This window comes from Grampus griseus (genome assembly GCF_964374135.1).
Source record: "Grampus griseus genome assembly, chromosome: 10".
NCBI classification, from domain to species: domain Eukaryota; kingdom Metazoa; phylum Chordata; class Mammalia; order Artiodactyla; family Delphinidae; genus Grampus; species Grampus griseus.
In genome coordinates, this window is record NC_139004.1 from 10,081,777 (window position 1) to 10,093,869 (window position 12,093).

The 12,093-nt window shown below is 49.9% G+C and overlaps 1 protein-coding gene across 1 annotated transcript in view; it reads right to left on the bottom strand.

Moving 5' to 3' along the window:
• Positions 1 to 1,175: 1,175 nt before the first annotated feature.
• GFOD1 (Gfo/Idh/MocA-like oxidoreductase domain containing 1) overlaps positions 1,176 to 12,093 on the bottom strand; it is a 98,748-nt gene continuing 87,830 nt past the window's right edge. The window contains exon 2 of the mRNA XM_082662892.1: positions 1,176 to 5,588. Within this exon, the coding sequence (XP_082519018.1) occupies positions 4,669 to 5,588 (920 nt within the window). The 3' untranslated portion in view covers positions 1,176 to 4,668. The remainder of the gene's footprint in view (positions 5,589 to 12,093) is intronic.

Genomic DNA, 12,093 nt, shown 5'->3' on the forward strand with positions numbered 1-12,093 from the left:
AGACGGAGGCGGTAGGTGGGGCAGGAATCCTAAGCTAGTCAAGACCTAGATCTGTACGCAGAGGGCAGGGTAGAGCCCAGAAGTAGAGCTGGCCTCAGGAAATCCCAAAGGTGAGCATCTGAATGTATATCCCCCATCCTTGCCAATAGAATACAAATTAGAGATAACTGTTCACATTACAGTCACAATGGGAAATTTTAAACAGCTAGTTTTCTGAGTACATTCAAGACATAATTGAGTTTTTAAAAAACTGATTCAGCTGCAACAGCTCAGGGAATACTGTCAGTTGCAGGTCTGAGTTCTAACTGCAACTCTTGCCCCAACTAGCCCTGCGACCTGAGACAAGTCATTTCACCTCTCTGGGCCTCCCTCTCCCCATCTGAGGCTCTGAAGATGCAGGATGGGACTTAGAGTCAGAAAACTGGGATTTTAGTTCTGGCTCTACCACTAGGAAGCGGTGTGACCTTGGTCATCACTTAACCTCTTGGGGATGTAAAAATAAAGGAACTGAATATATTGGGCTCTGAAGTCCCTCCAGATGCAACTGGCTTTACTTTCTCCCCAGGGTACCCTTATCAATGCTGAATTCCTCCCCCGCCCCAAACCCACCAGAATAAAAGTGATGCAATCAGAAACCTACTTTGTGACCACAGGTCGTATTCAACAGCTGCGGCTCTGAGACAAGATGAAGAGTTAAGAGGGTCTAAAGGTACACATGCAACGCACAGCTAAAATCTGAGTCACACACAAATGAACTGTCAAAGCCCCACTCCCTGAGAAAAGACATTTTCCTATGCTATATACTGCGAGAGCAAAACCCAAGGCCATCCATGATAATCGGCTAACGTTCTGAAAATCCCCAACTCTGTGGCTTGCCGCATCGCTTACAGTCAGAATCAACTTAGGACGTTGATTTGAAAAGAAGCTGAGTGCTATTTCCATTTTGGAAGAGGAAGAAAGATCGACTCTTTCTATTTGCAGCTCTACAAGGAACCTTCTGGCAGAACATCAAACATGGCATCCTGCTCCACAGGCAGGTGTCGACAGCAGCAGAGGGGCACCCACACACAGGTCACATGGAACTCTAAACGCTGTTGCTCCACAGACCCCGACAGGGTTCGACAAGAAGCGCTTTCCTGCCCGGGAGGAATAGCAGAGGCTCAAACCTTTCTTCGTGGGAGGCAACGTGGTTTGGAGGAGAAGAAAGGTTTGGATTCAGGTGACCCCACTTCAACTTAATAGTTTTGTGACTCTGGGCAAGTTACTCTTCCTCTCAGCCTCAATTTTCTCATGTGTAAAATGGGCCCGACAATACCCAATACTACAGGGCTGTTTTTATGGATTAAGCGAGATAACGTACTTAAAATACCCTGCACACAGTAGATGATCAAGGAATGTGGGAGCGCAGAGAGTACTGGCGTGGCTCTCTGAGGATGGAGAAAGGGTCTGGGAGAAGTCCCCCTTGAGCTGGAGTCAGCCAAGCTGCCCTTAGAGTCCCGAGGTATCTGCTGCCTGGTGGGCTAAGGAGCATCTGTGGTCCCCTGCCACTCCTCTCCATTGCGGGGAGAAGTCGTAGGGGAGCTGACAGTGGTCATGAACTCTCTCTCCGGGAGAAAACTCAGAGAATCCAACCCTTCCAAATAAGCCCAGAGCATTCCCAAGCACTTGTGGTTACCCTGACTGATCCCCCCTCTCAGAATTTGGAATTTGGAACACTCTGCAGAGGACGCCAGTGGCGTGAGCCCAAATGTTCAGCATCAGAGGCCCCCTCACAATAACGGGAACAAATCAGGCAAGTGGGGACTAAATGTGATGACCCTAAAATGGAGCCTCCATTACTCTGGGTCCTTGAAACACATTAAACAAGGCAGAGAGGGCTGGGTTACCCCAGAGACTTCGTCTGAGCTCGAACCCAGCTGATGGTACCCAGTCCCCTGAGGGGACTACTGGGGGTGCTGGGCTGGGACAAAGTCCTTCCATAGAATGTTGAAAGCTGCAGATTTCAGCTTTATATTGTGACTCCTAATCAAGCCTTTGCAAGCGATAGGCCTGGGGCCCAAGGAGCACTGAAGACCCCATTTACTGTAGATTTTACACTAAGAAAATGAACTATGCCTTTTCTTCCACTTGTTCCTGCATCTACCTACTACATGCATTTCAGTAGACAGAATTTAAGAACACTTACTAAAATATTTTTCATGCTTCTTTTTAAGAATGTATATTCTTTCCATATACCCCAGCCTCAAATGAGAATTTCTGTTTTAGACACTAAATATTTATCACGGACCGCAGTGATCTTTGGGGGGAAAGTAGTCCCAAGTATTTTAAGTACAGAAACAAAACTGAAACCCCAGGAACAGCCCTACTTAGATTATAAATGACTTAGAAAAATGAGACTCATAGAGTCACTGGTTTCCTTTCTCCACATCTTTGATCACAGCCTTTCGGGGCCAACTAGAAAAAGAAAATATTCTTTCCACTCAGTGTCCACAAAAGCTATGTATCCAGAGGGGAATTTAGGAGAATCTGAACCAAAACAGTCCATGGCATGGCCCTCTGCTCAAATTCTTACTGGGAGACTTCCATTCTACCAAACCTCTAGTTTTGAACTGGTAGCTAGGAAAGCTGGCAGGCTGATTCTGTGAACGGAGCAGGGACCAATCGTGCGACGGAGAGTTTTAGCTCACTAACCTTCCCGCATTGTGGTAAGGGACCAGGAAGCAGGGTAATTCTTTCTAGGGAGGCGATCCCTACCCCTCCGTGCTAGAAAATACCACATTCCCGTGGTGTTTGGACACGGCCACGCAGGACCCACGGGCAGCCTGGGATTCAGTGTACTGCCCCTGGGAGGAGGAAGGAGGGAGCAACTGAGCGCACGGTTCCTTCTGGGACTTTGCCCACTCAGAGCCTGGGGTTCACCCTCAGCCCCTTAAATTCCCTTCCAGCTCCAGTGCGGGGCCATCTGAAAAGATGTCTAGACGTCACTTGTGTGCCAAAGACAACGGCTGGATTTCTGTGACTGTGAACAAACGCCGTGTACGTTTACAAGCGACAGTCTCCACAGCCAAGCTCGACAAATGTCCGATGTGGGGTTAAGGATTAAGAAAAGATAACAAAAGGATAATTCCCCATTTTCAAAATGTATTTGACCTGGGCTTTCTTTCAAGACTAGGTCTGAATTTTTAAGAGCGATTTTAGTGACAATGGTGGTAGCGAGCATTTATAAATCCGTGTGTGTGTGTGTGTGCGTGTGCGTGTGTGTGTGTGTCTGGTTGTTCCCTTCGGGCACTGCCTGCTCCAAGCCTGCAGTTTGCCATCTCCAGTAAAGGCCCTCCCTGTAAGCAGAGGATGACAAGACAAGAGAGACAGGAGACCAAGAGGAAGAAGATGCTTTTTCCTACATTAGCCTTCTTCAGCCTATGGGAACTATACACCTCAGAGGGTTCTCAAACCCCATTTAGAGACGCCGAAAAGTGTGTTGCTTGCTGTCCTTTTGTTTAATACCTATTCAAAATTTTTCTTTTTTTGATGCGTGAAAGCGAAGGTCCAAGCTAAGGAAAAGAGCCTTGACTATTTTTTTTTTCTTTTAAAGGGGAGAGGATTATATCTGAGTGAACCTGAAGGCCCCCCTTTTAAAATCTACAAAGCTGGGGAGTCTCCTAAGAGCCCTTCCCCAGCTCGCTAGGAGAGATGGGTCCAGGGCTCACTTGCCCTCCTGCTGGGAAATGCCACTGTGACCCTGGGGCGCAAGGCTGCCCCCGGTCCTGGAGGATAGCACAGGAGCCTGTGGTCAGACGCACACCTCCTTCCTGCTGTCTCCTCGGCCCCGTGCAAGGACAACCTCAACGCTTCAGTACCGAATCCCTCCTTCCAGGCCATTCCACTCCACCGGAAATGGGCTTTTAATTGCTGGCAAATCCGAAGGGATATTTTCTTCTCTGCCTCATCTGTCTCAGTGCAGGCTGTGCCCCTGCTCGCTCCTTTTGGCTCAAGGGAACCCGATTCTCTGCTTGCTGTTCCTGGCCCTCCCTTACCCTACACCTCAGGCCAGGAAAAGGGCACTGAGCCAGTTAGGAAGACACTCCCTCCCTCGGGCTTCCTGGGAGGAAGACAAATCCATCCAGAAAGCTGTACACTTTGCTACCAAGTACTTTTTCCTTCAGACACTTGAAGTGGCTTCCTGGAATCTGAACTTTCTCTTTAGCCACTGGCGCCCCCCCCCCACCCCCGCACACACACCTGCAGGCTTGCGTGGGCACGTGAAGATGTACCGTCTCCCGCCAGCCGAGCTCGCCCCTGGAAACAGGGCTCAGAGCACGCAGGAGTATTTGGCTTGCCAAGGAGGCCAAGGTGTGGGGGGCGATGGATGAGGGGCGGAGGCCGGCAACCCCTCCCGGCTTCTCACAGTAAAGGGCAGCTGAAGCGGCCGACCGCCTCCGTCTCAGCCGACGCCAGCAAGGACGACCTCAGGGACCGCGGGTCACCGTCCCAACAGTCTCGTTTGGGGCCCCTCACCGGGACAGGGGCTCAGCCTCCCAGATGCCATTTTCTCACCCTGCCTTTCCACTTCCCCACCCCTACACTACTCGAGGCCACCTCTCCCCCAGCCTTTCCCCCTCTCTGGGCCCCAGGCGGGAGCCCTAGGTCGCGCTGGGTCCCCAATCCGGGCTAACAGTACAGGGACATCCGGCTCCGGCGCATGGCCTCGCTGATCAGGTAGGCGGGGCTCAGCTCGGGCTCCTCAGTCATCACCGCGATGTTCTGCCACTCGCCCGTCTGGCTGGACCGCTTGATGGTGTCCACCACGCACAGGGCGTACAGGCAGTCGTCGAAGGTGGCGGCCATGGTGAGCGGTCGCCCGTCCCATGTGCGCCGGTCGTCCTGGTCCTGGAAGGCCTGGCGCACGGCCTGCATCATCTTGATGGTGCCGCGCAGGTAGGGCGAGGGGATGTCGCTGAAGGCCTTCTCGGGCAGCAGGGAGTTGCTGACGGGCGTGGCGTCCTGCACCAGCAGCTCCTGCGCCGGGGCGCTGTTGCGCTGTCCGTACAGGTCGGTGCCCACCGCCAGCAGGCGCCCGGCTGAGCCCACCACGGTCACGTCCTGCTTGAACTCGCCGGGCACGTTGAAGTTGAGGGTGACGGTGCAGCACACGCCGCCCTCCAGCACCATCTGGAAGGTGCAGAAGTCGTCGCTGGTGATCTGGCGGATGCCCTTGATGTGGTCGGTCTGCTTCACGAAGGTCTTGAGCAGCCCGTGGACCTTAACAGCCTTCTGGCCGGTGAGGAAGGTGAGCAGGTCGATGATGTAGGTGCCCACTGAGTGCAGGCCGCCGCCGCCCATCAGGTCGTCGCAGCTCCAGTTGTACTTCTTGCCCAGCAGGCTGCCGCCGTGCACCTGCACCTCGCACACCAGCAGCTCGCCCACGTAGCCCTCCTCGATGAGCTGCTTCATGCGCACGAAGGCCGGCAGGAAGCGCAGCACGTTGCCCATGATGCTCATGAGCTTGGGGTAGTAGTGGGCGGCCGACATCATGCGGAAGGCATCCAGCGGCGTGGCCGTGCGGTCGCAGATGACGTTCTTGCCGATGCCTGCGGGCGGGAGGACAAACAGCACGTCAGGGCGCTGGCGCCGAGCGAGCGACAGGGGCCGCTGTGGCCCCCAAATCGTAATTTATGGACCGGGAACCAGACCCGACCGGCTACCCTTACTACACTTTTAAAACATCTTATAACACCTTTTACTTATACAAAAATAACATATTCTATACATTTCAGTGTTACTTTAAATATTTATGTCGAATTACTTTAGTATTAAACCATCACATTGATTTAAATATTAAGATTTATTTTCATACATTTAAATAGTCTATATTTTAGCAATTTTTAAAATGTTCACCAATATAATATCAAATGCTTCATTTAATATTTTATTTATATGAATCTATAACATTTTATATACAAATATATTTTGTAAAGTTAAAATATTTAAATACAAAATGTAAGTTCTATTAAGGTGTACAATATGTTCTACATATATTTTATTGAAAGTTATCTTACATGTGAAATGTTTTATATGTTTTATTTTATTTGTAAAATAAAATTTTTATTAAAAATATCACACGTAGAGAAGAGAACAATGTCTTTATCTGGACAGAACCTGAACACATAAGCTGAAATCACGGCAACGCGAGTCTGATTAAGGATGAGGAAGAATTTCTTAACCATATACTTCAAAAGTCTAAGCTTTTAGCTGTCTCTCCCACAACCAGCAAGCTTGTTTACTGCAATAATGAAGCAAGAAAACACCAAGGATTATGTTTTGAGTGTTTTCTTGCTTGTTTATTTTGCATTATGGATTAGAGCTGGCTGTGCTCACAGACGTGTTCGTTTAATGTTTTCCTGTTCCTTACGGGAAGAGCGGATAGTCCTTATATCTGAGGGATGGTCAGTGACTCGACCCTCATCTGTCTCACGGCCTGGGAGGGTGGGGACGTTGGTGCCTTTGGCAATGGAGCTGAGGCCAAATAAGAATTAAGCTTATGTGATGACTCTACCGAGTGCCTAAGTTATAGGTCGGTGGAAGCCCTTTAGGAAACTAAGTGGTTCCGGGTCAGGAGAAAACCACAGATCCAAGGATAGGAGAGTGATAGGGAATAAGAAAAGGATTTATTCCAAGATAAAGCTAAGAGGGAAGAAAGACAACTCAGCTGAACCTGGAGAAACAGCCAGTTGGAACTCAAAAAAATAATCATTTTTTAAAAAGTATACCGATTTGTTAGCAAGCCAGATTGAAGGATGCCAGATTGGGAAGCTTCAGAGTCAAGGCATATGCCTGCCTATGAGTTCTCTGCTGTCCAGTCCTGTTCTGCACGTAGACCCTCCTATGGAGAGCTGAACACTCCAGCCACAGACAAGGGACATGCCACAAGGGAGATGGGGTGACGAGACTCGCACCCATCCCAGTTGTCCTGACCACAGGCACCTGACTTGACAAAATCCATGAACACCCCCAGCAAGCCCAGCTAAGAGGGTCCCGTGGAAGCCCTACAACTGTAGGAGTCTGTCCAGTGGAGATGCCTGGGCAAGGCCACAGGCACGTGGTGCTCTAATTTTCCCATCGGAAGAGCTCGCCGGGCAATAGAAGTGGCCAGAACAGACTGGAGAAAATAAATACAATCGATGGCTGTCAGTTTCCAGGTGCACATCGAACTCCAGCCCCGAGTGAAAGGCCTGGAGCCACACAACGACCCCACCTCCTGGCCTCCTCCACACTGGCAGAGCTGGGCTGGTTTTCCTGACGACCCTGAATGAACAGTAAGAAGCTTCTTTACCTCTGAGTAACCAGGTGAGGACTGAGGCTCTGGAAGAGGGGTGAGGAAACATTGGTTTGTGTTACCAAAAGTGCCGCGCACCTGTGTGACATCGTGTTCTGATAATATGGTCCTATCGGCATTAGGCTCACGTAACACGGGATAATGCCGGCAGGAGCAGATTTCTATGTAAACAGATGGGTAGGTCACTACAGGTCCAGGTGACAAACGTTGCCAAAATCTGCCTCACACCTGTTGGGTATAGGCTGTGGCCTCTCCTATACCCTATCTCAGGGTCCACAACACCAAGACCCCTGACGGCCATCTTCTGAGTACATGCTATTGTCATATTAATGACACATGAAAAAACAAGTTTATCCTGTTTTTTCTATTCTAAGAACTATCAGATAAAACAGTAAAAGAAAAAATAAATTGAGAAAAATAATTCACTCCCCTCCACATACCCAAAGCAACCATCGCATGGGTAATTCTTTGAAGCTCTGTAGATGAAAAGATACTGGTGAAAGCTATAGACTCCGTTTCCAGAAGAATGCAGGCCTGCCTCCCCCAAGATTCTGAGATACAGGCATCTCTTCCTTTGGGCTATTTAAGTGTGCTGTGGTCCCACACTAGACAGCAGCTTCCTCAAGGATCAAGCCTGGGCCTTCTGCTTTCTTAAGTCTCCTCTATGCCCACGGCACCTAGAGGCACGCGATGTGTGTGCAGGAAGCCAGAGGTCGTTGCCGCCTGTCACCACCACTCTGTCCACAGTCCTCTGCACCGTCCACACTTTACAGATGGGTCTTGGCAACGTCTTAACACACAACATCTTAAAAGTCAAAAGACACTTCTAGGAATCGAGCATAAAGAAATCCTCTAAAATGTAAGCACAGCTTCTCGCCCAAAGATGCCGTCACTGCGTGATTTATTAAAGCAAAAAGCTAAGAACAATGCAAATGCCCAACAGGAGAATGGGTGAGTAGGCTGTAACACATCCACATAATGGTGTATTGTGCAGCCATTGAAAATGATGTTTATAAAGAGTTTTTAATGGCAAGCAAGATGATTATGAGGTCATGTTAAGTGAAAAGGGCTCTATTCACAGACATGCTATGATCTCAACTCTCTCTTAAAAGGACAAAAGAAAAAAACCTGGAAGGGAATACCTCAAACTGTTTACAGTGGTTCATTGATTAGTAGGACTAAGACTAATTTTTATTTTCTTCACTACCTTTTTCCATATTTTATGAGTTTTAACTTTTACGGTCAGAAAAACATTTGTTTTTCTTTTTTAGGTCCAAAGGAGACACGAAGACTTAACATGAAGGCAGAAGGGCCCTCCAAAGCCATGGAAGGCCAGGTAGGTTCCAGAGCTCATGGACCTGCCCCAGTTCCTGTGCCCAGGGAGCTGATGAAAGCCCCTCTGACCCTGAACTTGTGATGCTTCCAGGGCTCAGGTCTTCCTGTTCCAGTTCCGCAGGACTTCTTCATGATTCTGGCGAAGGCTACGGACTCTCTTCAGAAGGTCAATTCACACGTACACGTAAAACTTGACCCACATCCCCAGCTTGTGCAGGGCCCCCTGGGGTTCTGAAGAACAGGCAACTCCACTGTAAGTTGTAAGAGAACTCCTAGAAGCCCCTATAACGTATTGTTCAAAATAAGATCATGCTTCCAGCTTCAGAGGAATGCACAGCTAGCAGACCGCTCACAGATTCATAAAGCAGCTTGTTTTCTCTGTCTTACACAATCTTCCCTCAACGCTACCTCTTGGTAGGGCTTCTGCAAAGTGCCCTCTGGGACCATCCCCCGACCACCAAGATCCTTAGGTTCTCTTGGCCCGCTTTTCCCCACCAAAATCTGCCCTTCCAAAACGCTCAGAACCTGGAACTCCAACGTTCTTAGCAGTTTAACAAGAACCAAGGGCTTAGGCTAAAGAATACCATTCTAATTGTGGACTTTCAGTCGTTGGATACTGGTGTGTGTGTGTGTGTGGACTTTCAGTCGTTGGATACTGGTGTGTGTGTGTGTGTGTGTGTGTGCGCGTGCGCGCGCGCGCGCGTGTGTGTGTGTGGCATCAGCGTGGCACAGAGCATTCCCCTCACCCCTAAAATCACATGCCATATAAAGGGAGCTTGTGTTGTCTGCGCAGAGGGGTGACACAGCCCACAATCTGGGTGTGTCCGATGCCACTGAATGTATGTGGGGATTTTTCCCGAAGAAAGCAGACAGATCCCTGCCTTCCAAATTGCCCCTGTCGGCCTGGGTCTGGTTCTCCAGAAATATCATAGGTCTTTGGTGTCTTCAGGATTTGCATATGTCTTAGCACCATGCCTTTCTCGCCACCTCCAGAGAAAGTGCTGGAATGGGCTCTTCAGAGAAAAGCCCACTCCATTTTGTGCTGGAAAGGAAATAATAAGTAGGGGCATCCTCCCCAAGCCCATGGCTCTGACACTCCTTTGCTATGAAGATAAGTCGATTCTCCCAAGGAGACAGGAACTGAAGAGCTCAGGGAGAGGCAGAGCCCGCCCTCAAAGCAGCCATGGCTGACCCCTAACAGGAAAATTACCACCCTGGTCTCTGCTCTGCAAACCCTAAGAGGACAGCCTATGCCCTGTCACTCCTGCGTGTACAACTTTGCCAAAAGTACAGCAGCGCCATCTGCGCTGCCCTGCATCCACACGTCTCTCAGGCAGACAGACAGACACAGACACAGACACACACACACACACACACACTCCCTTTAGGTTGGGGGCTCACATCGTCTTGTGGCAAGATGTGTCTTCCTTCTAAGGCAAGAGATCCAAAACTTTAGCGAAAATCGTGCGGCAGAGAATCAAGCAAAGGGACTTGAAACATACGGACCTGATTTCACTCCAAATCCACAGGCAGTGCGAAATGGACCGGGGGAAAGTCCCGAGTGCCCGAGGGAAAGCTGGAGGCTGTGCCGAACCCCAAACATTTCCCGAGCAGCTGGACGGCGTCAGCAAAGCCCACTGGCTCTCACAGGGATGCAGAAGAACAGCGGGAGCTTTCTTGGTTCTCTGGGCTCCGGCGGCCGGTGGTCACCCTGCCGCTCCCTGCGGGGACGCCACCGCCCCACGCTCAGCTGGCTCCACCCAGGGGCCCGTGGCTGCACCAGAAATGGCTGTCTCGGGACCTTGCTGCATTTGTCAAGGGGGTACAACGTGACTCTGCTGGGTGGCAGAGGACGTGTGGAGACTGGTCTGCGTGTCCTGGGGAGTCTTCCTAACCCACCTCCATGCACACCGTCTGCCCGTTTGTGTGAGAACAAAGAACGTAAGTTGGGTCTTGGGGGAGCCTCTGGGCTGGAACGAACTTACTTTATCAAGACAAGAAGCCCCTGTCAGCAAATAAAGTGAGAGCTCTCTGTCCGGAGGATGGTGGGGTTAATGCCTTCTCACCTATGTCACGGAGCTGAAGTCGGGGAGAAAATGAGATCGTGGGAAATTTCTGGAAGGTGAAAGTGTCATGTGCAAGGCAGTATGCCTGTTCTTTGTCAGGAGTTTTTCCATGAAATCATTTCAGAAGGAGTTTTACTGCCCTCCTGAGATTCCCTCGTAGGGAGATGGAGAACATGTTTCCTCCAGAGCCTGCTGAGTGTGTGCTCTCGAGTCCAAATGTCCACGGCCCTCCGAGGACTCAGTGCCACAGGGAAGGAGTTTCCAACCAACAGACCCCACAGTCGCTTTCAGGCAGCTGTGCCCCTCACGCCCTCCAAGCTCAGGGTCTCCAAGCTGTGGCTGAGGACCCACCCATCTCTCTCTCCAGAGACTGGAGCTTTTAGGATGGCTGATACTCCAACCCAGGGACCCCAGGAGCAGGGCAAGGGGCTTCCCACTGACACCTCCGGGGAAAGACACATGCTCTCTGCTGTCCCAAAGAGCTGCCGTCCTCTCCTGCCCTTGATCAGGTAGGTGGTACCTAGAAATATGGATGCCACCCAGCCACCCAGAGTCATTCTTTAGCATAATCAGCCTGGAACTTCAAAGCATCCCTCCCTGCCGGCACAAACCCAATTACACACTCCCTCATCTAATCGACAGTGGCGATCTAGGAGGCCGATGCTACTTTCCCACCAGTTCTTCCCGATCATTCCACTTGTGTTGACAGCCCCTTATCTTCTGAAAGCCAAAACGGATGCTGGTCCCGGAGGCTGGCTTGCGCTGTCCCGGCGGGTTGGCCGAGCCCCACAAGAAGTCCCATCAGATACAGCTTCCTAGTTCCCCACCCCCACCCCATTCACCCAAGGCAGAAAGGGCTTTCCCTGCATTTCAAGCAGGGAACGCATTATCTTCCTTTATAGTCCATTCCTGCAACATTTCTGTGCTAGGCACTGGGACCCAATAAATGAGTAAGAAAGATGAAAAGGAGCCCACAGTTTAGTAGAAGAAACCAACCAGGAAATGAGTGATTATGGGATCTAACAGATATAGGATCTAATAGAAGGATCTAATAGAAGGATAAACGATGAGAGCACAAAGGAGGGGCTGCCCAACTGACTTGGGCGTGGTAGGGAGCTCTGCTGAAGAGGTGACATTTGGGCAGGGTTCTGAAGCACGTGTAAGAGTTCACCTCTTCATTCAGAAGCTTTGGGTCCCATTTAGAAAATGGTCTAAAACAAGGGTGTTTAAAAAAAAAAATCCTTTATTTGAAATGCAATTTGAATGTAAAAAGATTTGCACTGTTCAAAAAATAAAATAAAACAAGGGTGTTTAACCTGGGTCTGAGAAACCACTAAAATTGGACTATTTAAAAAAAAT